Source organism: Narcine bancroftii, chromosome 7 (genome assembly GCF_036971445.1).
Source record: "Narcine bancroftii isolate sNarBan1 chromosome 7, sNarBan1.hap1, whole genome shotgun sequence".
NCBI lineage: Eukaryota > Metazoa > Chordata > Chondrichthyes > Torpediniformes > Narcinidae > Narcine > Narcine bancroftii.
This window is the reverse complement of record NC_091475.1, coordinates 181,990,213-182,017,333: the sequence shown is the minus strand read 5'-3', so window position 1 is coordinate 182,017,333 and position 27,121 is coordinate 181,990,213. Positions and strand designations below refer to the sequence as shown.

The 27,121-nt window shown below is 41.8% G+C and overlaps 1 protein-coding gene across 8 annotated transcripts in view; it reads right to left on the bottom strand.

The window, feature by feature from the left end:
- pds5b (PDS5 cohesin associated factor B) overlaps positions 1 to 27,121 on the bottom strand; it is a 275,445-nt gene that overhangs the window by 142,766 nt on the left and 105,558 nt on the right. For all 8 annotated transcript variants that reach the window (XM_069891626.1, XM_069891625.1, XM_069891623.1 and 5 more), the window contains 4 exons: positions 25,858 to 25,938; positions 19,077 to 19,217; positions 14,066 to 14,181; positions 9,497 to 9,591 (listed from right to left, as the gene is read on the bottom strand). In XM_069891626.1, coding sequence (XP_069747727.1) covers positions 9,497 to 9,591; positions 14,066 to 14,181; positions 19,077 to 19,217; positions 25,858 to 25,938 — 433 coding nt within the window. The remainder of the gene's footprint in view (positions 1 to 9,496; positions 9,592 to 14,065; positions 14,182 to 19,076; positions 19,218 to 25,857; positions 25,939 to 27,121) is intronic.

Here is a 27,121-nt window from a genome sequence, read left to right as displayed (position 1 = left end):
CCTTCTCCCAGGATGAGGCCTTTCATTCCAGATCATCCGAGAAGTCCTCCTCTTTCAAAAAAATGCAGCTTCCCCTCTTCCATCATCAACTCAGTCTTTATCTAGACCTCCTCTATTTACCACACATTTGCTCTGGTCCTCTCCACACCTAGACATAACAAGGACAGGATTCCCCTCGTCCTCACCTATCACCCCACCAGACCCCACATCCAATATATTATCCTTCATAATTTCAACATGCTCCCACCACCAAAAACATCTTGACCTCTCCTCCTTTTGCAGTCCCTCCAAGACTTCCTTGTCTTCTCTTCCCACTGATTGCCCCTTGGTACCTACCCCTGTAGCAGCAGGAAATACAACACTTGCACCCACACTGTCTCCCTGACCATCAGTGGGGCCCCAAAAAGTCCTTCCAAACATTTCACATATGAATCTTCAGGGGTTATCTCCTGCATCCAGTACTCCTGTTGTGGCCTCCTCTACATGGGAGAAGACTAGACATAGACTCAGAGAATGTTTTGTTCAGCATCTTTGCTCTATCCACTGCAATAATGGGGACCTCCCAGTGGTCACACATTTCAATTTTGTGCCCCCTCCCACAGTCATATCTGTCCATGGCCTCATGCAGTGCCAAACCGAGGCCACCTGCAAATTGGATGAACACACCTAATATTCTGTCTGGATACTCTCCAACTAAAACTAACATAGACTTCTCTGGTTTTCATTAGTCCCATCCCTTGTCTGTCTCTCTCTCTTCCCCATCCCTCTCTCTCATTTTTTCCACTTTCCTACCCCCTTCCCTCTCCATTCAGAGCTATCCCCCATCACTTCAGCATTTTTCTCCTGCCCCCGCCCCACCCCCACTCAGCATTTGGCCTCTTGCCTGTGCTCCTCCCCATCATTTTATTCAGGCACCCGCCTGCTTTTTTTCTTATACCTTGATGAAGGACTCAAACCGAGAAACAATGCTATGTGTCATGCTGAGTTTCTCCAGCACATTTTTGCATTAGATTACATTGCAACCTTCTCTCTTGTCAAGGACTAACAGGGAATTCCAGGGATGGTTAGCTCAGTCAACTCCAACACTGTTACGACGTAGGCCAGCAGGAATAGAAATTCACCAAGACAATGGGATCTTCAAAACAATAATTTTTACTAATAACTATTAATAATATAAATCCTATTTAACTTTTAACTCTAAACTTAACGTACGTGTGTGCGTGCATGTGTCCACCTATCACCCGCCAGCTTCTGCCTCACCCTATCCTCTGTCCACTTGATACTGGCATTCTCCATTTCCCCTCTCAGTCCTGATGTAGGTCTGAACCTAAAAAGGTCACCCTTCACAGATGCTACCTAACAGTTGACTTCTTCCAACAGCTCTTCTTTTGCTCCACGATCCAGCATCACGTCTCTTGAGGCTCAAAAACTTAGCAGCTGCCTAAGAACAAGTCCAATGGCACTCAAGAAATACATTCCAAAACTGTACAGTTGGCTTGCTGGCATCATTGTTCAGGCTCTATAACATCCCCATTGATAGCATTCCACTGTTGCCGTATAATTACTCAAAAGGATGTACTACAGCTCAGAAATCTAACATGATAGGATCATCCTCTGCCAAGACCCTAGCGAGCCAGAAGAATGAAAGAGTATGAATTTTACAAAACGGAATCAGGCCCTTCAGTCCAATTTGTCTATGTTGTCTCCCTGAGTTCATCCCATTTGTCTGTATTTGGCCCATATCCCTTTAAACCAGTGGTTTCCAAACTGCCCCCTAAACTCACATTCCACCTTAAACAATCCCTATGCCATAAGTGCTCTGTGATTAGTAAAGGATTGCTTGAAGTGGAATGTGAGTTTAGAAGGGCAGTTTGAAAACCACTGCTTTAAACCTTTCCTTTCTATATATCGGTCTAAATGTCCTTTCAATTTTACAATTGTCAGGCTCTTCCAATCATCCTTCTCTCCCTGATGTATTTAAATAGCCCCAACCCTAAGACATAAGTAATAATATGAGCAGAAATAGAAATAGAAGTACCCTTAATTAGGCACCGAATTGAAATCTATTTTATTGCCTGATCCTCATTTGGTAATTCTTACAACGAATATCTAGCCAACCAAGCTTGCCAATCTTATGATGTTCATGAATGTATACTTGCCTGTTTGATCAACCAATGGGAAGTTAGCTGCCAGAAAGCCTTGGACCTCAAATAGTTAGCTCCACCCCCTAAGTGCCTTGATAGTCAAGAATGAAACACACAAGTCTGCAGACGCTGTGATTGTAGTCAAAACACAGAAATGATGGAGAAGCTCAGCTGGTATCGTAGTGCCCATAGGAGGTCAAGATACTTTACCAACGTTTCGGGTCTGAGCCCTTTAGCCAAGATCCCACACTTGGGCTCACTGGATGCTAAAAGAGTCCAATGACAAGCAGCATGAAGTGATTCTGATGAAACCCAGTATCATTCCCACATGTACAATTTATTTCTGTTTCAAGAATACATGGCAATACTATTGCCAAGTCCTCAAATATCAACATTCCCTGAATGGAAGCTTAACTGGAACAATCACTTCAACAATTTAATTTAGACATAGAGCATAGTAACAGGCCCTTTTGGTACATGAATCCATGCCACCCAATTATACCCAAATGACCTACAACCCCTAAACAGTGGAAGGAAACCAGAGCTCCTGGGGAAAAACCCATACAGACACTGGGAGAATGCACCAACTCCTTACAGACAGTGTTGGATTCAAACCATGGTCCCAAATGCTGGCACTGTAACAGCATTGCGCAAACTGCAGTGCTATCCATGCCACCCACAATAAAGTGGGCATAAGAACAAGTCAGAAGTTGAATATTCAGTGGTGACTAATTGACCTCCTGACATTTGACAACTTTTCTCTAATTAACAAAGCACAAATCAGATAGTGATGGTGTATTTGCCACTTGTCTGGATAAGTAAAGTTTCAACTGTTGATGAAATTCAACACCTTCTTGTGCAAAGCAGTTAGCTTGATTGATTCATAATCAGGCCACCATATTAAATATTAATTCCCTTCATCACTGGTGCAAATAGACTGTAATGTGCACCTTCCACAGAACTCAATGTGGTATTAATTCAAGCTGTTTCAACACCACCTTCCAAACCACCATCTTTATTAAAAAGGTCAAGGCAGACTACCATCAGCTGGTTTCCCTCCAAGTTTCACACTGCCTTGACAACAAACTGTATATACTCATGTAGAAATAGAGTTTTGTAGATCATTTTTAATGTTAAATTTATGGGGTTGACTATTACATAGGCATTACTTTTGACCGTGGAAAGCACCTGTGTTGTTTGAGGAGTCGGGAATTCCAATGGGTGGACGCCCAGCTGGGACTAGGTGGTAAGTCCACATTTGAGGCGTTGAGAGCTCCAATGGGTGGGTGGGTGGCCAAGACCAGGTGGTAAGTCTGCTTTCGAGATGTTGGGAGCTCCAGTGGGTATGCGGCCTCCCAAGACCAGGTGGTAAGTCAGTGTTCAAGGCATCAGGAGCTCCGATGGATGGGCACTGGGCCGAAGGAGTCAGGAGCTCCAATGGGCGGGTAGCTGGGACCATTTATTACACGCAATATGTTGAAAATACCAGACTTTTGGACCAAATATAGAGGGGTTGACTTTTACACAATATATGGAAAATGGTGGGGAGGGGAGGGTGTGGACTTTTATACGGTATTAACTTTCTTTTGTCATAACTGGGTCAAAATTCTAGAACTCCCTATCCAAAAATCCTATGATATTTCCTTCACCAAATTAACCGTAACATTTCGAGAAAATATGTTGCCACCATGTAAAAAAGACAATAGGAGTTAACAATAAATACATTCCCTTTCTTCTTATTCAGGCATTGGCTCTTTTTTGGCTGCCTATTGCTTTCGATCGATACTGCATGACTTGCTGAGTACCTCCAGCACTTTTGTGCATTCTTCCAGCATCTGCAGACACTTTTTTTTAAACCAACAATCAATACCATCATTACCAGCATTCTCCAAACAAGTAAAAATTTTACTGGCCTGAGTGGCATCCTTCAGTGTTGGACAAATCCTCAAATTTCACAATTCCGATTCTTTGTCAACTTCCTTTTTGTTTCATAAACTGAAGCTCATTCAAATCCCCAACCATATCCTAATGACACTAGTTCATTAATCCTATTTGATGCCACACAATCTTTCTCAGGCTCACAACTCAAATATTAATAGTTTTGAACTAAAATCTTTTTGCAGCCTCTCCATCTCTTCTAATGCTACAATACTACAATATTACCTTTCTTAGTTCATATTAAAGTTCTTATTTCCTCTTTTTGAAATCCACTGAATGAACCCCAATGTTTCCATAAGCTCAAAATTTTTAAATCACCTCAGAACTATCAGGAAAACATGAAATGTTAAAGGCGCAGCAAGCCGAGCAACCGTGCAGGTGGACAGGCCAAATTGCTGCAACAGTAAGCCATCCCAAGATGGTGCAGGCCCTCCTTCACTACCGAGAAGAAGCCCGCGGTTGACGCCACGTGCAAGCTAAGGGAACCTCCCGCTTCTGTGTGGCGCACCGCCAGCCGAAGAGTGATAGAGCGACGGGCTGATGTCACTTCCGGAACCCAACGCATACATCACCTGAAGTGGGCATTCCCACTGGGCAACACGGCGAATTCAAAAAATAAAGTCAGTTTTTGATTCACCCTCATACCGTGTGGACGTCTCTTCATTTCGTACTGCTGCCGCAGCAGTAATTACAGTGGTGACCCCGACAGTTCCAATGTTTTGGAACCTGCTTCAAATGCATCAGAATGCAAGAATCCATTAATACTACAGTCGCAACAGCTGTGACCAACCCGGTGAGCGTGCATTTACTGACTGCCCTTCTGTGCAAACCAGCCCAGGAACTGTCTGCAACTGCCTGAGTCCAAGCTCCACATCAGGGGAATCGTCCAAGACGACATCGTTCTGGCACATCGTCAGCACTCTGGATGCCGCCACCACTGCCAAAGTAAGCTCCTTCGTGGAGAACCCGCCAATGGAACGCAAGTACAAACAGTTCCTGCAGTTTCTCCTCTACTCCCTAGAACTCAGCCAGGAGCGTACCATTCGGATCTTAAACATTCAGGGCTTGGACAACAGGAATCCCTCCGAGCTCGCGGCCCTGTTCCTCTCCAAGCTGCTGGTACACGTTTCCTCAGCAGTTTCGGACATGGATTTCAGCATCCCAGACGGGCTCTTCTGCACCCTACAGCAAAGCTACCTCCACATGCGGCCCATCTACGCCAACTGCACTGCCACCCACCGGAAACCCCAACAGTGGCCAAAGCACAGTAGCAATGTGACAGGTGAACAGAGAAGCATAATAAATAGTTTCTACCACCGTCGATGAGGCCAGAATGCTTGGTGGTGCACCCCACTGTGCTCATACCCTACTAACAAATCTAACGCTGCGACAGGAAATGGGCAAGCCGGCCGCCAATAGTGGCCTCAATGGTTAATACTCTGAAAGGCCTACTCCACCTCAGAGACCAATGGATGAAGAGGGACTTCCCAGTCGACACAGGCGCAGAAATCAGCCTCATCTTGCCGACATATTTCGAGGCCAGACACAACCCCAAGGGCCTCCCCCTGCAAGTGGCCAACGGATCCTCCATCCTGAACTACGGGACCTGCCTGATCACTATCCGGGCGTGGGACAGGCACAACTCGGAGCAGACTTCCTAAGGGCACACAAACTACTGGTGGAGATGATGAGATGCCGGTTAGTGAATGCTACCACGTTCCAGTCTTTCCCCCTCACCCTGTGGCAACATTCCTTCTTGCCGTTAGGGATCCAGCCCTGGACCAAGATGAGTATGCCTGCCTACTGGCCAGGTACCCTGTCTTACTGACTCCAAACTTCCATGACTCTAACTCTCCACATGGCATGGAGCACCACAAGAGACTGCGAATCCACCAGAGCACGCACTGGCCGGACACCTCCCACAAGACAAGCTCCATCAAGCCAAGGCCAAGTTCGCTGCCGTGGAGGAGCTGGGAATCGTCCACCATTCAAACAGCCCATGGCCCTCCCCACTCCACATGGTGCAGAAGAGCTCTGGCATTTGGTGCCCAGGCAGCGATTATAGACGGCTGAACGAGGCAACAATCCCAGACAGATACCCCATCCCACACATCGCCACGAGGCAACAAGGTTGCCGAGTTTTCTCCAAGGTGGACCTCGTCAAAGGATAATACCAGATCCCAGTACACCACAGCGACGTTCCAAAAACAGCAATCACCATATCCTTCAGCCTTTTCGAGATCCTGCAGATGACCTTTGTACTAAAAAGCATGGCCCAGACATTCCAGCAACTAATGGATGTGGTTGGCAGTGACTTCGAATTCATCTTTGTCTTCTTTGATGACATCCTCATCACCAGCCCCAACGCCAGCACTCACAGGACACATCTGACCCTCCTTTTCCACAGACTGCAGCAGTTCGGGTTCATGGTGAACCCAGCCTAGTGCCAGTTCAGCTTAGAGACAATAGACTTCTTGGTACACCCCATCACCCCAGAGGGAACCATGCCACTGCCCGACAAGGTAGAGGCCATTCAAAGTTTCCCCAAGCTGAGCATGACTGAAGGCCTGCAGGAGTTCCTGGGGATGGTTAACATCTACTATCTCTTCCTAACAGGAGCGGCCACCCTCATGCAGCTGCTGTTTGACCTCAGCAAGCTCGGCATCAAGACGCTCCAGAGGACACAGGAAACCACAGAAGCCTTCCAGGCGTCAAAAACATCACTGGCAAGGGCCAGGGTACTAGTGCACCCAGGCTCGACCTCCCCCCAGTCCTTAGAACAGATGCGTCAGAGCAGTGGGCGCACTTCTGGAGCAATGGGTCAACGAGCACTGGCGCCCCTTTGCTTTCTTCAAAAAGCACCTTCAAATGCCAGAGCTAAAAAATACATCGCGTTCGACCGTGAACTGTTGGCCCTGTACCTGGAGATACGGCATTTCCGGTACATGCTAGAGGTATTGATTTTCACTGCCTACATGGACCACAAACCGTTAACCTACGCACTCGGCAGGTCTCGGACCCATGGTCGGCGAGACAACCACAGCACCTCTCCTACATCTCAGAGCATACCACGGATATTTGCAACATCACAGGCAAGTCCAACATAGTGACCGATGTGCTATTAGACCCACAATCGCCACAACCTCAGGAGGGCTCGTTGTCGCCAAGCACGCCAAGGACCAGACAAAAGACGCAGACGTCCAGGCCTACCAGAAGGCCATCATCTGCCTGAAGGTTAGTGATTTCTGCCTCACACCAAGAGGCCCATCCCTGCTGTGCAACGTCTCCACGGGTTTTCCCAGACCTATCCGACCCATGACCTGCCAACAGCAGGTTTCAACCAGATTCACGGCCTATCCCCCTCCTCCACGAGGTCCACGGTCCGCCTGCTGTCCGACAAGTTTGTGTGGCATGGTCTCCGCCGAGATGTGACCCTTTGGGCCCAAACTTGCTTACAGTGCCAGCGCGCCAAGGTACACCGGCACACAAAAGCCCCACTCCATACTTTCGAGCTGGCACAATGCCGATTCGAGCATGTCCACATAGACATCATCGGCTCGCTCACCATGCATCAAGGAATGTCATTCTTGTTCACGACAATTTACCATTTTACCCGCTGGCTGGAGGCAATATCTATGCCTGTGTGCAACACGGCAACGTGTGCCAGGGCTGTCCTATCCACCTGAGTCGCGCACTTCGGAGTCCAGACCCACATCACCTCGGACCGAGGGGCACAGTTCACCTCTTCACTCTGGTCCAATCTGACTAAATTCTGCAGCAGTCAAGTACACCACACCATGGCCTACCACCCCCAAGCAAATGGCCTCGTCGAGCATTTCCACCGCCACCTAAAGGCCGTCTTGAAAGCCCCACTGCATGGCCTAAACTGGGTGGGTACTCCTAAGCATTCACATTGTACCAAAGTAGGACCTGCCAGCCTCATTCGCAGAGATGGTGTAGGGTTTCCCACTCATCATTCCCGGGGACATCCATTTCAAACCCCACCCTCCCCCTCACCCACAAACCAGCACCTTAGACGTCCTCAGGAGGTTGAGGGTGCAAGCGGGTGAACGCCCAGCCATCACCATCGTCTCAATACGGCTTGCTGCCCACTCATATCCCCGCAGACCTGCAGTCCACCCACTAAGTTTTCGTAAGGAGAGGTCAGCAAGAAATACTACAGAGAGACGGTGTAGTGTTTACACTGGACATTGGCAGCCGACTGAACAGATTCACAGTCGACTGCCTCAAAGCCATGCACCTGGACTCCAATCTGCCAGCCACGGACCCCCAGGCCAACCACTCAGAGACTGCAAGTTAAACGGTTCAGGGGACGGCGGCGATGGGGGGTGTAGCAGGCCAAGCAACCACACGGGCTGACCAGCCGATTCGCCGCTACAGTTGGCATCCCAAGATGGCGCAGGCTTTCCTTCATTACCAAGAAGCCGCCCATGGTTGACGCCAAGTGCAAGCGAAGGGAACACCCCACTTCCGTGTGGCGCACCACTGGCCGAGGAGTGACGCAGTGACACTCTGACGTCACTTCCAGAAGCCAACACATACGTCACTGGAAGTGGGTGTTCCCCACGGGGCAATGCTGTTAAAGTCAGTTTTTGGTTCACCCTCATATTGAGTGAACATCTCTTCATTTCGTAGCACTGCTGGATCAGTCGCTACAAAGGCCCCAAATAGTGGAATTTAAATGTAAGCATTCTTGTTGTTCAAGCTGATAAATAAAAAGTGTAAGACATAAGAAACTGAAGACGCTGAAATCTGCAGCAAAAAAAAACTGTTGGAGGAACACAACATCTGTGGAGGTAGAGGGATGGTCAACATTTCAGGTCAAGATCCTGCATCAGGACCAAGAGTAGAGGTAGAAGATGCCCAACATTAAGAGTTGAGAGGGAAGGGTGTGCCAGATGGTAGCCAGTAGGTGTAATCAGATGAGATGTGGGAGATGGAGTCAGGTGAAGGAAGGGAACGACGTACTTTAGATAAAGTGGCTCTTGAGTGATAGGTGGAATCAAACAAGGAAAATATAAATTGGCCAGACAGAGCAATTTGAGGTGAAGGGAGGCACTAGGTAGAAACTTAGACAGGAAGGTAATTAAGTGAAACCAGATGAGGTGAAGATAGGCAGATGGAATCAGGTGTAGGAATGAATCTTGTTATTTTCTAACCATATCTTTTGTTTCACCAACCATTGTTTTCCAAACATTTTAATCAGGGACATACTTAATCATGCTAAATTCACATGAAGGTATTAAATATATTCTTAAAATATCATAATTGTGTAGGATAACATTAATATCAAATATCCCAAATTTGCAGTGACACAAGTACATCTTTTAAATCTATCTTCTGTTAAAGAAATCAGTAAATGTTTTACAAATTAAAGTCAAGTGTATACTTACCAGTAAGGTCTTTTGCTAAATCTGGATGGTTCATAAGACAGTGGCTTGCAAATTTCACACATTCAAGGCGGATAGGAACATGGATGTCATTGAACCTATGGGAATAATCGTTATAATAGTTCAAAGATAGAAATAAATTCAATTAGAAACCTATTTATTGTGTACTATCATAATGGGTATATTTGCTTATTGCCAATTAGAATTGTTAACAGTTCCAGTGCTCTTGAAAACAAAATGGTGGAATACAGTAAAATGATGGTTTATTGCACAACAATTAACTGCAACCATATAGAATTGATGTTCCAAGAGGTTTATAAATGCTTCTGATTTTATCAAAATTACTTCACATATTCAGTTTAGATTATGCTAATTTGTCATCTGAACTTGTAGTATCCCCATATAATTAATGCAAATACAAAGAAAACTGTTCTGCAAAATGTGATGACTTTTTTTTTACAATGCTAGATCTATCAAGACTTGCTCTAAAGGTTAATGATCATCAAACCAAATCTACACTGTAAAGTTTCTATTACTGCATGCCAATATTTATGCTTTACTCAAGTTTCATTTATCTTCTTACATCATTAGCCTCTGCTCATTTTGTTTTCCCTGAAATGAGTCAATATCTCCAGTGTTAATTGTCGTTACAAGTTCATAATTCTTGTTACTCTCTGGGAAAAGAGATTTCCACAAAAGCCCAATAGAATTTCTTGTTGAGCATTTAATTCATAATGCAGACACAAAGAATGTTTCAACTGATCAAAACCAGTCAATTTATTTTTAAAGAACTCAATTATTCTTTAGCTAGTTCATCCTTTAACAACTTGAAATTCCATCATTACCTTTGCATCACAATTTTTAAAAATCCTTTCCAGTGCCATTATTCTTGTTTTAAAATGGTAACCTAAAGTATGCACCCTACAAGGACATCAGTTTTTTTCCCCATCACACTATCCCAAGTGTACATCTCCAAATGAAGTAGAAAGACTAGAGTGGATGTAAAGTGCAGATCCAAATAACCATTCAATGGCAGAGCATGGCTCAGCTAAGTAAACATTACAAATGTCAATATAAAATATTCACGCCAAGCCTTACACAGCTTTACAAATTATCTACCTTCCAAGTGAAGACTGTTCTAATGACTGTACACTATTCAATTGTTTTCATTATTCCCTAGAAAATGAAATAATCAATGCCTCCACATAAGACTATTACAAGCCCAGAAGACCACAAAACCCAGCAGTAATAGATATTCACCAAGATAAATGGTTAGTTACACAAAAGTTGTTTTTAATTATCTTTAAACATGAAAATAGAATCAAACTTTAACTTATCACTATTAACATAACCCCCTTCTAATTCTAAGTGCACGTGTATGCAATGTGTGTGTGTGTGTGTGTGTGTAAGTTCAGAAAAGTTATTTGGTTCACAATCCAATCTCACTTCTCATTTCTCCAAGTTCATTGGTTGCAGGCAATTCTTGTACTGTGCACAGAAATTAACATGTATAAAGTTCACCAGGTTACTGCTCAAGAAGGTTCTTGTCGGGTTTCAGAGAGAGATTTGTTGTTCCAGGACATCCACAGCTGATGTATTTCCATCAGTCACCTCAGTGTCCTGCTGACGAAACTTGCCCTGTCAGGATTCTCCAGTTGATAACCTCTTTATTTCAGGACACCACAGAGTTCCTTCTTGTTTCTCTTATTCCAAGTGAAACAGACAGCTAGTCCTCTCCTCTTGCATGAACCACAAAGGCTGTGACCAGGCTGTCCTCCAAATGGGCTGTGGACAAGATTGCCAGCTTGTCCTGTTCCAGTCCCAGCTACTTCTGCTGGCTGTAACACTGTGAAGTGATCTCTGTGTGTGTGTGTCTCTCTCTCTCTCTCTCTCTCACACACACACACACACACACACAAACAAGAGAAAGCCTGTTTGACTCTCGTTTCTTGCAAAACCACATGACCCTCTTCCAGACAGCAGCGGCTCCAGCATTCTCTTTCATCTGTTGCCTTTGGTAAACAACAATCCATTAGTGAAGTCTCTTGAGCACTCTTCAAAGTTCTTGAAAAAGGTGAGAAGCCACTATGTCTAGCATTAGCAGAGCTCCAGTATTTCAAATAAGATCTGTTTTAAAGTGTTTGTATTTGACCTATTCTAACAAACCTTTCCCAATTTATCTCGCAAAAACATTTCTATATACTCTTTCACAACACAATGAACGAATGAAAAGTTTATGATCTTGTACCCAAGTCAAATATAGAGATGCAATGAAAATCTTACTTGCTGCAGCATCCCAGGTACATAATTCACACCAATAAGTATAATTAATGCATAAGACACCACAAAGATAAAAAAAAATTAGAGTAAAGAAAGTAAATAATATTGACAGTTGGTCATGCAAAAAAAAGTGTTGCATCTGTAGTGTAGATCTTTGGACCAGGTAACATGAGAAGGTTCAAAACCCTGATAGTTGCTAGGAGGAAAAAATGTTCTTAAACCTAGAAGTGGCAACCTCATGTTTCCTAACCTCTGCCTGAAGAGAGCGTTGCCAGATGATGGGGGTCTTGTATAATATTGGCTACCTTCCTGAAACAATCTAGCAATATTTTTCTCCTTGACCTCTATCCAGAGCCAAATCACATCTTCCAACTAAGGCAAAGCTTTCAATGCACATTGTCAACATAATCTATTGCATTCAGTGTGGCCTCCTCTGGTGAGACCAAACACAGATTGGTTCGCTTAACATCAATGCTCTGATTGTGGGTCTAACTATTTTAACTCCTCGAACCATTCCTACAGTGACATTTCTGTCTTCAGCTTCACCTATTGTCAGGGTGAGATCAATCATAAACTTTTGGAATGACATATCATGTTCATAATGAACATCCTTAAACATGAATTTGCATGAACATTGTTTTTTTTCTGATTTTAGTCAACCCCCACCATCATCTAATTTCATTGTTTCCAGATCTTCTTTACCAATGTCTGAACATATTTTATCTAACATTTTTTTCACCTTCTCATTGTTTTCTCCCTCTACCTCCACAATTTCTGTCCTTTACACCAGCAATTCTCAAAGGGCCCTGGGGGCCACAGCACATTTAAGGAGGGAGGTCTGAAATCATTAAAAAATAAATTACATATTCAGAAGTACAGAAAAAATAACAACTAAATTTGACTGGTTCACAGGGAAAGGGGCCCTTAAATTTTTGAACAGAGTTCTAATGAAGCTATGGCCAAAAAAGGTTGAGAATGACTGCTTTACGCCATCAATTCTGGCCCTCATCCCTGTGTTTTTTTTTTCCATTTGTATGTGTAATTTCACTTTTTTAAACCTTAGCCTTGGTAAAGGGTTCAAATCCAAAACATTGGCTGACCAGTTCACACAGCATCTATAGGACGTAAAGAGAAACTTTAACGAAGGTGTCAGCTTCAAAACATTGGTTACCCTTTTCTTCCTATAGAATGTCCTGTTGAGTTTCTCCAGCACTTTTGCTTATTGCATATTAGTTGACCATTTCTACCCATGTCTGACCTGCATAGTTCCTCTAGCAGTTCTTTGTCTGCTCAACATTCAGACACAAGCTTATAGATGGCAAGTAACATAAAGTAATACGTGCCAAACAGTGAACATCTGCCATGAATGCCAGGTTCTTATCCTTAACATTCAGAATACCATCTATATCTGGTATTCTAATCTCTAAAATTTTGATTGATCAGTACACAAATTGTGCTATTTGTACTCAACATCCTGCAGTGAGTGACTCACCTCTGAGATGCTGAAGATTTTACATCATGAACAAGGTATAAAATAGGAGCGCATGGAAAACTTTCAACTGGCCTGGGTGAAAGCTGCATTTCCATGCAAGTCAATGTTGCCACCTTAAATGCCTACCCTATAGCCCAAACATTTAATACCACCACCAGCAGCATGCAATGTGCACCTTTTACAAAAGCCCTGAAGTTATTTGCTTGAGCTCTGTATACACCTCGCAAATTCACAGTATCTATCATCAAAAACAAAGATAGAGAAGGAATACTGCTGCTTGAAAGGAGATTGGTGAAAGAACAGCAAAACCAAGTTCTCCAGAAGGATAAGTCCAATTCCACCTCTTAAGGACATTAAATTCTAGCAACACCTACATATTGTAAATTCATTTTTAGGAAACTGTGTATACACTTGAGGTCCCTCACTCAGCCTTTGCTATGAAATCTTCACAAGCTCTGTAGTTTTTAACCAAAAGTAAATGCAATTAATTTTCATTCTGGGAAGGAAAAAAAAATCAACATCCTTTGATAAAATTAGCAAATATATTGGAATATTTTAAATTTTACTCCATAATGCAATGCTGAAAAATGTAACCATTGGCAATATAAATAACAATGAAGAGATTAATCATCTTCATCCATATAGAGAACCTCAATAAATGTGAAAATAAGGGGATCGCCTATAATTTTTAAATTTGCAATTTACATATTACTGGAAGAACTTACTCATGGCTTCAATACATCCAATGCACTTTGTAATAAAATACTTCTGAAATACGTCATTGTGGAAACATATCCTACCTTCCCAAATAACACTGCCACAAGGGTTTGTTCTGGGATGCCAGTTCAGAATCTTTTGCTCCAAACATTTTTGCCAGCAGTTTAACAACGGCTAACCGTTCTTCATTATCATTGCTCTGTGAACGTGAGAATTGTGAAACTAAATAGCCATGACTAATTTCTTCTTTAAAATATTGATCGCATCTTAATCAAAAACCAAACATCATTCACAAATGCATTTGCTTTGAGAAAATGGAAAGAATTCTAGTCCATGAATCTGGATCCATAATTTGAAAGCAATAGAAACTAAAATGTGCCAAGAAATCTCTACTTCCTCAGTTTATGGAGGTTTGATTATAATATCAGAAACCTAGCACATTTCTACAAATGTGTGGTGGAAAGCAGGCTGACTGGCTGCATCACGACCTGGTTTGGGGACTCCAATATCTCTGAGCATAAAGTCCTGCAAAAGGTAGTACACACAGCCCAGGATATCACAGGTAAAACCCTCCCTACCATTGAGAATGCTAGGAATACAGGGAATGCTGCCATTGGAGAGCAAGAGCAATCATCAAGGACCCACATCACCTAACCCATGCTCTGTTCTCACTGCTATCATCTAGAAAGAGGTATAGGTGCCACAAGACTTGTACCACCAGGTTGGTTCAGAAACAGCTGTTATCCCTCCACCATCAGACTACTCAACAACAAATTCAATCAGACATTTAAGGAATCTTACTTTTGCATTTTATTGAATTTTTAAAATCTCTGTATTGTACAGTTTGCTTACATTTGTTTACATGTGTACATAGAGTCATTTTTTTTTGCACTGCCAATAAGTAGTGGTTCTGCCTCAAGCCCAGAAAGGAGAATCTCAGGATTGTATGTGATGTCATGTCTGTACTCTGACAATAAATCTGAATCCATAGATTGCAGAAAAAAGACTCAAGAGTTTTTTTTTAAATTGTCACTGATGTTTGATTGCAGTGTGCCTGAACAGACAAAATAAATTCTTAGAAGTGTTCAAAAATAACAGCCACTTAAGACCAAGGAATCTAAAGTTCTTACAAAAATAAAGAACAAGGACAGTACATTTGGGATTTATTTTGTAATCAAATCAAAGTTTACCAACAAACTGTGCATTTTCTAGCAAAATTACTTGTAGGAATAAACAAGACTCAAAGAGTCCAGCAGCTCCAAAAAATAATTAAGGCCACATGAATGTTTCAGTGAATACAATCAAGAGCACACTCAAATTTGTTCTTAAAACTAGAACATATTACCTGATGTGACACGATGTTGCATTCTGTTTCAGATATTTCTAAAATTTACTTTGCCATTCCTATTAAAGTTCAAATTTATTGTCAGAGTACAGACATGACAGCACATACAATCCTGAGAATCTTTTTCCTGCAGGCCAGGCAGAATTTCTACTTATTGGTAACTGTAAACTAAACTCAAGAGGTAACATTCAAACAAAATAGAGAAACTTAATCAAATAAAGAAATGTAAACATACTGACTGTGCCAATAGGGAGAAAAATAAATATTCAGTTTAAAAAAATGTGTTGTGTCCTTAAATGAGTTTCTGAGCCTGCTGTTTAAGAGTCTGATGGTTGGGGGTAGCAACTGTTCTTGAACCTGTGGAAGGAGTTCTGTGGTATCTATACCTCTTTCCTGATGGCACTCATGAGAACAGAGCATGTCCTGGGTAGCGTGGATCCTTGATGATTGCTGCTGTACTCCAACAGCAGCATTCCACGTAGATGTTCTTGATGTTGAGAGTTTGGCCTATGATGTATTGCGCTGTGTCCATCTTCTTTTGCAGGACTTTCCACTGAGTAATTGGTGCTCCCATACCAAGCTATGATGCAGCCCGTCAGCACACTATTCACAACACATCTGTAGAGGGTTAAACAGGTTTCTGATCACATACTGAGCCTCCACAAACTCTGAGGAGGTAGAAGCACTGACATTCTTTCTTCATGATGACATTGCGTATGATGAATCCAGGAAAGGACCTCTAGATAGCGACTCCCAGGAATTTAAATTTGCTCACCCCCTCCACCTCTGATTCCCCCCCCATGATCACTGGGACATATACCTCTGGTTTTCCTTGGTCTTGGTGACATTGACTGAGAGGTTGCTGTGAGAACACCATTCAGGTTTTCAACCTCCCTCCTGCACGTTGACACATTGCCTCTATTTAAACAGCCCTCTGCTGTTTACACAATGGTGGCAATGACAGCAAATCTGTAAATGGTATGGTTGTCGTATCGAGTCACACATTTTGATAGGTGTAAAGCTAGTAGAGAAGGGTTGCCCCCCTTGCCCATACGCACCCCATCGTGCTCTGGTGATGATGGAGATTGTAGGATTTTCTTGCCAATCTACAATGCTTGTGGTCTGGAGGTTCGGAACTCCAGGATCCAATTACACATGGACATTGAGGCCATGGTCTTGGAGTTTGCTAATTAGTTTTAAGGGGGGGGATGGTGGTGAATCGGAATTAGAATCAGGTTTATTGTCATGAACACATCACGAAATTTGTTGTTCTGCAGCAGCAGTATTGTGTGTCACAGGTGCAATAATTACAGTTCCATAAATACAATATTTAAAAATAAATAATTAGTGGAAAAAAAAGTGAAGTTGTGTTGAGAGGTTTATTGTCCGTTCAGAAATCTGATGGTAGAGGGGAAGAAGCTGTGTTTGTAATGTTGGATATGCATTTTCAGGCTCCTATACCTCCTTTTCTGATCGTAGCAGTGAAAAAAGGCCATGGCTGAGGTGGTGAGGGTCCTTAATGATAGAAATTGCTTTATAGAGATAGTGCCTCTTAAAGATGTCCTTAATGAAGTGAAGATTAATGCCTATGGTGCTGGCTGAGTTTGCAACCCTTTCCTGTTCTGTGCATTGGCACTGTCATACCAGACAGTGATGCAACCAGTCAGAATGCTCTCCAAGCTACACCTGTGGAAATTTGCAAATCTCTAGTAACACACCAAATCTCAAATTCCTAACTAAATATAGCTGTTGGCAAGCCCATTTTATGATCACGTCGACATAATGATCCCAGGATAGATCTTCAGAAATGCTGACACCTTAGAATTTTAAGTTCTTTAACCTTTCCACTGCTGACCCTCTGAGGATTAGTTTGTGTTCTTATTTTCCCTTCCTGAAGTCCACAATCAATAACTTAGCTTTGCTAACATAAAGTGCAAGGATTTTGTTTTTACCCCAATCAATTAGCTGATCTATCTTTCTCCAGTACACTTCCTCATTGCTATTGGTGATTCTGCTGACAACCATGTTGTCATGGACACATTTGTAGATGACATTTGAATTGTGTGTAGCCACATAGTCATGGGTGTAGAGAGAGTAGGGCAGTGGGTTAAGCATACATGTTTGAGATGCATCTTTGTTGATTCTCATTGAGGAGCCAACCTCTTGTCAATACAGAACATCCTGATGTATTTGTTGTCTGGGTGTTCCAGGGTTGCATGTAGATGGCTAGATTGTAATGTTTCTTTTATAATTCAACAGTCTTGACATACATAAACAAAACGGTTTCCCACAAAATTACAAAACACAAAACATCCCATAGAAATTCTCATTCTGAAGGAACAGTTTTAGAGCATGAACTGCACCATACTAACTGACACATGCTCTTGCTTCTTAAAAGAGTAAAGTATTTCAGAAATAAATTTCTTTCATCCCACTCCCTCTATCTCTCCATACTCCTGCAACTTATTCTCTCTCACACATGCTCATCCACGTCCCCTTTCATTCTTTTTGCCATTAATTTACACTGGAGCAGATGCAATCTCCATTCGTTTAGCACCCGAGGTCAAGAACAAACTTGGGCCTTTTGAGCTGAAAGTAGCACTAACTACTGCACTATGGGGCTTCTCAAGGAGTCTGATCGTGATGACCTTTTCAAATTCTATTCATCTGAATTTTAATATTCTCGTGCTCAAGATACACTCCTTCAATGGTTCTGGACACTCATTAAACTTCACAAGCACACCTTCAACTTGGACTCTGCATGAAACTTTTCCATCTTGTCCTACATTATTACAAAAACAAATTACAATTCCCATCCTCTTACAAGTCCTGCCTTTCTTTAGGATTCATCTTGAAAGACAATTTTATTTGAAACAAAATATGATTTACAATACATCTAAAAAGTAATTTGGAAGGAAATCATATTTCTAAATTAATCCCACAAAATAATTTTACAGTCCAGTGAAGGTTGAATAAAGCAAAAATCTTAATTGTCACACAGAACATTTTAAAAAAAGGGGGTAAAGAGTCAGTATACAGGAGAGAGATTAAAAGCTTAGCTGAATGGTGTATTAACAACTTCGCACTCAATGTCACCAAAACCAAGGAGCTGATTGTGGACCAAGAGGTGTACAATCTAGTGATCATTAGAGGTGGAGAGGGTGAGCAAATTTAAATTTCTGGGTCACTATTTCAGAGGACATTTCCTGGACCCAGCAAGTGAATATCATCATGAAGAAAGCACGTCAGCATCTCTATTTTCTCAGGAATTTACAAAAGTTTGGTATGACATCGAAAACCTTGGCAAACTTCTATAGATGTGTAGTAGAAAGTGTGCTGACTGGCTGCATCATAGCCAGGAGTGGGGGCATCAATACCTCTGAGCAGAAAACCCTGCAACAGGCCACGGACATAGCCCTGTACACTGCAGGCAAAACTCTCCAGCGCAGTTTTTTGCACAACCGATAAGTAGAAATACTGCCTAGCCCACAGGAAAAAGAATCTCAGGGTTGCATGTGATGTCATGTATGTATTCTGACAATAAATCTGAACTTGGACAAAGTTGAAGTACATCATGTAGATTACATTTTTAATACAACATTACACGACAATAAAAGGAACCTTGAACAACAATGTAGAAAATTATCAATTTTATAGAAAAATGACTACATCTTACTTACTAATACCTTACAGATCAAGCTGATGCTTTTAAAAAAAGACAATATATAGAAAAGAGTTAACAAGTGTACCTTAAGCTTAAACTCCAACTGTGGTAAAACAGAAAGCAGCAGATGACTGTCAATATTATAGAGCTCAAGGATCAAGTCAAAAACATGTTCTGATAGATCACTAATGGAGGTCTTGCCCAGCATTAAAACCTGGTTAAAAAACTGTTGACAGAAAATTTACCAGTTAGTAGGATCTGTATTTCACGCCAATTATATTTTAAAAATTCACAATTAATATAAATATGAATTTCCTTTCCAAACCCCCCTCTATCCCAAGCACTAATTTTAAGTTGTCACCATTATTAAACCCACTCTTAAATGAGGGGGGTTAATTTATGAACATCCAAAAAAGAAGCTTGGTCTTTGCTGATAGGTAAAAACTGCTTTGAGAATTGATAAACCATGCTTCCAAGCAGTGCAAATTGTCAGTAATCAATCTGTTAAAAAATTAAATTTCCTCTAAGTTGCCTCATGGTTGTTGCTTTCCTCTTAAATGATCTATGTAAACAAATCTCAGTCAGGTCTATGGAGGCAAAGGAACAGTGGGCTGATTTACCAGCATTATGTGCTAGTTAACTGTAGAAGTTCACGTTTCACTGTTGGAGGACTAGGCATTTAACACTGGGGCACCATTAGAAAAAAAAACATAATTGCAAGGGCTCCCAATCTTGGATATAGTTCAGGAACTAAGAGAGAACAGGTCTGTATGGACAATCATCTTTTTAAGCAGAAATTTCAGACTACTCCTGACTTCGATTTTTTGCCAATTATTGAATGTTCTGTGGGCTGAAATATTATTTGATCACAAATGAAAGAGCTAATTAATAAACTTTTAGCTTAAGGAAAGAGTGCTCATAACAAGACAGAATTTTATTTAATGTTTGAAAGTAATTTAATTCGATCTGAAACAAGGATCTTAAAATCTTAATAAGCAAAGCATACGAAAGGCTACAGTAGAATGTGAAGCTACAATAAAAGAATGAAAGCAATCAAGCAATGGGTAACTTTTAAATAAATATATATTTTACAATATATTGCATTCAAGACCAAAAAAAATCAAAAGGAAAAGTGGTCCAGCTGTGGCTTTCAGGGTGTTAGAAATAGTTTTATAATCAAGGAAAAAGACTTAGAATGTGCCTCAAGATTGAGAAAAAAAAATCAAAATTCAGTAAAAGAGAACAAAGCATTGATAAGTAAAGAAAAATACAAGAATAGGATAACAAGGATCTTAAAATTAGAATGTAATATTTATATAGATCAAGTTCAAGTTTATTATGTCCCGATTGTATAAGTAGAACTCGACGAAATGGCGTTCTCCAATCCTCGCTGCAAAATCATACAAAAAATACGTGCAAACATTACACACATACAAATGATACATGTGTAGTATGTATATTAATACACAGTAAAACCCCTGTTATCCAGAATTCACACAACCGGCAGCCTCAAGCAACCAGCAAAACATTGTGGAAAATAAATATGTAAAAAATATGGAAGGTTAAAATTGACACACCTTGTTATTAGTTTGCCAATCACGTAATGTACAATCTCAAGTAACCTGAAAATTCACTTGTTCGGCATTTACTAATCCCCATAGATGCCGGATACCAGGCGTTTTACTTTATAAAAATAATAATTATTGTTAAATATATAGTAGAGTCTCAAGTAGCTTATGTGAGCAGTTCATCAGTCATTCAGCAGTTTCACTGCCTGCAGAACAAAGCTGTGTCTCAGCCTGGTGGTTCTGGCTCTGATACCCCTTGTACTTCTTTCCTGACAGAAGTACCTGGCAGATGTTGCATGCAGAGTGATAGGGGTCCTCAACAATTTTGCAAGCCCTCTTCAGACAACAATCCCGGTAGCTCACGGCGATGCGGGAAGGGAGACCCCAGTAACGTTCTCTACCGCTCTTATGGACCCGTGAACTGAGCTCTGAGCTAATGCTCTATAACAGCAACCGCATTACATTTGTGATGAAGCCAGCTAGAACTCTTGATAGGACTCCAGTAGATAGTTGACAGGATGGTGGCTGGTAACCTGCCTGCCTCAGTCTTCCCAAGAAGTGCAGTCGCTGTTGCGCCTTCCTGACAAGTGATAAGATGTTATGTGTCCAGGATAGGTCACTTCTTTAGGGATTCCAAGGATCTTAATGTTCTCTACTCTCTGCACTATTGAGCTATTTATTAATACTTAAAGGAGGGGGGCCGTCTCTGGTCCTCCTGAAGTCCACAATCTTCTCCTTTGTTTTGTCCACGTTGAGACTCAGGATGTTATTCTCACACCATTTCACGAGATTTTCCACCTCTTCTCTTGAGTGCAACCGATTGTTGTTGCTGATGAGGCAAACTACTGTTGTGTCATCTGCAAACTTGATGACTCTGTTGGAGGTGAATCTGGCATTGCAGTCATGGGTCAGTATCGTGAACAAAAGCAGGAAGAACACACAGCCCAGAGGTGCGCCAGTACGCAGCATGACAGTGCTCAACTGTGGCCTTTACATTAGGAATTCAAAATAAAGTTGCAGTGAGGTTCACTGAGTCCCAGTGAGGACAGTTTCTCTATCAGTCTCTGGGGAATGATTGTATTAAATGTCGACATGAAGTCCAAGAACAACAGCCTGGCATACAAAGTGTCATGCTCTAGGTGGGCCAGAATGGAATGGAGGGACATCAGTGGAAATGTTTCCTCTAAACTGAAATAGATTCAGCATCTCTGGGAAGTGCACTTTGATGCAATGCCATCATCAAACCCTCGAAGCATTTCATGAGGTCAGTGCCACAGGGTAATAGACATTGTGGCCTGTTACTGTCGCCATTTTTGGTACCTGAATGATGGTGGCCACTTTGAAACCCGCAGAAATGATGAATTGGTGCAGTGAAATGTTGAAGATGTTCATAAGGACCTCAGTCAGTTGGTCTGCGTCAATCTTCAACACCCGACCCGGTATGCTGTCTGGTTCTGCTGCCTTGTCTGGGTTCACCTTGGATAAGATTCTCTTCACCTCAGCTGCAGCTATGCAGTGGGCCCGTTCATCAGAGGGACATGGAGCTTTCTTCGACATCAGCCTGTTCTTCTCATCAAACCGTGCATAGAAGATTTTCAATCTGTCCAGAAGGGAGATGTTGTTGTCTTGGATTCACAATGCTGTCATAAGGTCTATTATAGTTTTGATCCCTTCCCACATGCACCTCATGTCGCACAGCTGTCCTATGGATTTTCCGTGCATACCCACACTTTCCCTTCCGGACTGCAAGGGAGAGTTCAGCTCTGGCTGATCTTAATGCCATCTTGTCTCTTGTCACGAGCTCTGAGAAGTGCCCCAACTTCTCTATCCAACCATGACTTCTGGTTATCCATGGTTGTGAAGCATTTGATCTCAGAGACATCCTCAATGCAATTTCTGATGTAGCCAGTCACTGAGCTCATGTTGTCCTCAATGCTCACATGACCATTATAGGTGGCCGCCTCCCTGAAGCAGCTTCAGTCCATAGTTTCAAAGCAGTCTTGTAACATTGCTGTGGCACCATCCCTTCCACATCCTCATCTCCCTGTAAATTGGCTTCATTTGTTCAATATGCCAGGATTAGCAGGACTACTATATGATCCAAGGAGGGGGCAAGGGGAAGCCTTTTATGCACCAGGGACGGTGGTGTACACTCGATCCAGGGTGCTCTCTCGTCTGGTGGCAAAGTTGACATGTTGTTGAAACAGTGGTAGAACTGCTTTCAGGTTGGTGTGGTTGAATTCAACAGCAACAATCATGGCATCATCAGGTTAGTACATCTGGGCAGATGGCACCATAAAGCTTCTTCATTGCTTCATCTTCATTCATTGAAGGTGGAACGTAAACTGCAGTAATCAGTGTGGCTGTGAATTCCCAGGGCAGGTAGAAGGGTCACCTTCAGGCACTCTATCGCTGCTGAGCAGAAAGTATTTACAACAGAGACAATTGTGGACCAGTCCTCATTGATGTGAATGCACAGACCGCTCCTCGAGCCTTGCCAGAAGTAACAGCTTCTCTGTCTGCCCTGAGGGAAATAAGGCCATCTAGCTGGATCACAGAGTCTGGAATGGAGTCCTGGAGCCACATTTCTGTAATCATCTGAGCATAGCAGCCTTGCAATTCTTTCTGGTTCATATGCAGTCTTGGGTAATCTATTTTCTTCTCCAGTGATCTCGCATTTGCGAGCAAGATTATAGGGAGCGCTAGACTGAAGGGCTCAATTCTTAGTCTAGCTCTGATTCCGCACTTCTGCTTTCTCGCACAGCACTTCCAATGCCTTCCATCACATCCCCAACTGTCTACCTTGCGTCTTCAGCACCTATTCTGTGGTTTACTACAGTCTGGCCCTCTTGCTTCAGCAACTTAAAACCACGGAATATCTTAACTGTCCAATCCTCTACTCAATTCCATGTCATGTTCTAATTTCCAGAGTCTTTGATAATAATAAACAATGTCCAGAGTAAGGAATTTTACCATTATACAGAGCTGAAGTGCCCGCTGCAACCTCATGTGCTGCCATTTTAAAACAAGATTTAAAATATTTTTAAAACATGAAAAAATATGGTTTCCTTTCAGACCAAGACTAGAGAAATTAAAAGAGAGTATTTAAAAACTAAAGAAATTACCATTCGGAGGAAAACTCATATTGGAAAAGTTAATCAGACACTGAGCTGAGAATTTGAAAAAATGGTTCATGGTTCATGGAGAATTTAGGATTTATTTGTTGACAGCTTCCAATATTTCATAGATTCTTGAGCAATTCCTGCAGATCTAAAGGTAGCCTATATAATCGTAGTATTTAAGAATGGAGAGAGAGTGGGAGAACAACTAAGAACCAATTGGTTTCACAACAATTGAATGGAAAAGACTAGAATCTATTATGAAGGAAAGAGGACCATGGCACGTAGAAATTGGCCAGAGTAATCATGCATTTATGAAAGGAAATTAATGTTTGACTAATTTCAGTTTTATTCTGATATGGCACTTGGCAAAATAGATAAAAGTAAACTTGCTTATGTGATATTTTGGAATTTTAAAAGAACTTTGATAAGACAGCAAACAGGAGATTATTGATTGAGAATTAGTTACCTGACGTAAAACGGAGTGAAAATTAACAAATAATGTCTCTGATGAGAGACTGACTAATACGAATTGGAGCAATGACTCTGTAGTTCATAATCCATCATCTGTTTCTTATTCTATGAATAGATTTAGGATAAAATATCAAAGGTTGTTGATGATACAAAACTAGGTGACAGGGTGGACTGAGAGGAGAATGCAGAGAAGTTTTATGACCTAAATGTAGACTCATGCAAACAGAATATAAATGAAAATCACACACTTTGGTGGAAAAATTAAAAAGTAGTTTTCAAAATGCCAAGCAATTGAAAGGCCTTGATGTTCATAAAAGCCAGTGTCCTTGTACATGAATCACTAATACAGACACAGGAAGCAATTAAATATGTTGGTCTTCAATGAAGTCATATTTCATTCAAAAGTAGAAATGTCTTTTCATTTACTCTGTCCCTGGTGAGCCATACCTCAAGGAGATATGGAGCAAAAAGTTTACAATGTTAACTTCTGGAAACTGGGGGAACTAACATTCAAGGAGAGATCAAGCAGATGAATTTAGAACTGGAGATCATACAAGTGAAATAAACAAAAAAATTATTAAAGGGATTGACATAATGAATGAAGAGTCGATGTTTAACCAAGCTTTGAGGCATATAATCAGAAGGTGTCCATCTCAAAATTAGGACTTGGTCTTTTAGGAGAGAGGCAAAGAGGAATTTCTTCATCGAGAAATGCAAGGGGAGTGTGCAGATGCATTGCTCAGTGTATGCAAGATAGATTAAGAGATTTTTGAACAGTAATATCAGCCATGACATGACTCAGTGGCAGAACAGGGAGAAGGAATGGTCTCTACCTCTGATGTTCGACGTTCACTTGAAAAATTGGGATTCTCCAAAACATAGATTATTTGTCTTATTTGTAATGACATTTGACACAAATCATTTGTCTCAAATTTGAAAATTCAATCAATTTCCATAATAATTAGAGTGGAGTGAAAGATCAGTAAAGCTCAATCAAATTTAGTTGGAATTGGTTTGGTCCTTTGCCGATAACACCAGGTAGATTACAGAAGGTGGAGTAGGCATCATAAAAAATCCATCCTAATAGGTTCATGAACTGAAGACAAATTATTGATCTGGTTAGAAAGTGACTGAAAAAGGGGCCAATAGGCAAACATTTGGATGCACAGTTCTGCATGAAGATGGCAAAATCCAACCAAAAATGCCCTTACTGCACAATATTGAACGAATTACTATATTTTTTATATGCATATTTTACAAACCAGGTTACCCCCCCCCCCCACCTGTGCATTAGATATGTATGCATGCTAAACAAGAATATTTTTACATGTTGAATGAACGTGCACAATTAATAGCAGGTGTGGGAAAGTCGAACCAGCAATTTATAGCGAGTGTGGGAATATTAGTGAGTGTGGGAATATAATAGCAGCACTGAAAGAACGTGCACAATAAATAGTGACCATGGGAAAGACGAGCCAGCAATTTAAGCAAGTGTGGGAATATTATTGCAAGTATGAGAAAGTAATAGAGGCAATGAAAGAATGGACACAGTTTATAGTGGGAAATTTTGATCTTAGAAATACTGCACCCATGTGTTATATGCGTGTGCATATTATATGAGAGAAAATATGGTATAACACAAGCCAAACCAGAACCAATAACCTCTGAACAGGAAGTCCTGAAGGGAAAAAAGATGAATACCTACATTTGTAATATAAGGTTCAACTGCTTGAGCAGTCCTCTTCAATAAAGCTTTTGCTAAATCATATGCTTGCTTGTTTAGATTCTACAAGAAAATAAAAGCATACAAGACAATTGAAATAAACAAACATTGTTAATTTAGTGAGTTTTAGCCATAAACAAGATTGTTTCTGAATTCAGTATATATTGATGCATAGCAAAGAAATGCACATTACTAAGTTGGAGAAACAAACTGCAGCTTTTTAATCAACAAGATCTGCATTTACACAGTCTAAATAAAAGTCAATTCAAAATCAAATATATAAACCTGTCTCACATTATTATAAACATTCCAGGGACTACTAATGAAGTTAATTCATGTTCTGTAATCGTACTAGGCACGCAGCAAGCGAAAGAATCACACAGAGTCAAAAATGAGTTGAACCAACTGACTTTAATAGAATACTTGCACACGCTTAAATCCTTCGGAACTTGATGATGATTGAGACTCCCGGGACCTTTATGATATCAGCCACCAGGCTATGGTCTTGTCCCGCATGTGGAGTTCTCACAGTCAGATGTGCAGTAGACTTTCCTGCAACTCTGTGAGCCTGTTGTGTGGGTGAGCCCACCACATGACCCCACACCCTCCCAGCACCACCACCGAACCATCGTTAGATGGTGTGGAGTCGACAGCCAACACCTTTTTAACCTGTGTGAGTGGCCAGCCTCATCGGCATGGGGGTAGCACAGTCACGGGGTGTTCCAGGTCTAGGTGAGCCGGCTTGAGGTGCTCAATGATGAAGGTCTCCTCGTGGCTGCTCACATCAAGGATGCACGAGGTTCCGTTCTGATGCACCATCTTGTATGGGCCCTCGTAAGGCTGCTATTTTCCATGGGTCACTGAAATTGTCATCAGCGATGAGGAGACAGATATCTTCTGGCATCTGCGCAAGAAAGACTTGTTCGAACAGTAAACATGACTTATGGTTGTTTGCTAGCGCCAGCACCTCAATCATTAAGGCAGATGGCGTGTGGTTGCCTAGGCCTTCCACGTGGATCAACCGCGGTGCATGCTCATGGCGGGAGAGGCCAAAAGTACGGAATGGAGCATCTTGATTGTTTCATACATGTCCGCAACCGGTGGCTGGTGTAGGAAGTTGATGATGTGGCCTGCTGTTTCCTGGTTGAGAGAACTGACCACATTGTGCCATCTGAGACGATTAGCCTGACCTGGGCTTCAAACCAGACCTGCAGCTGCAAGATCCAGAAAGCTGGCAGTTTCAGTG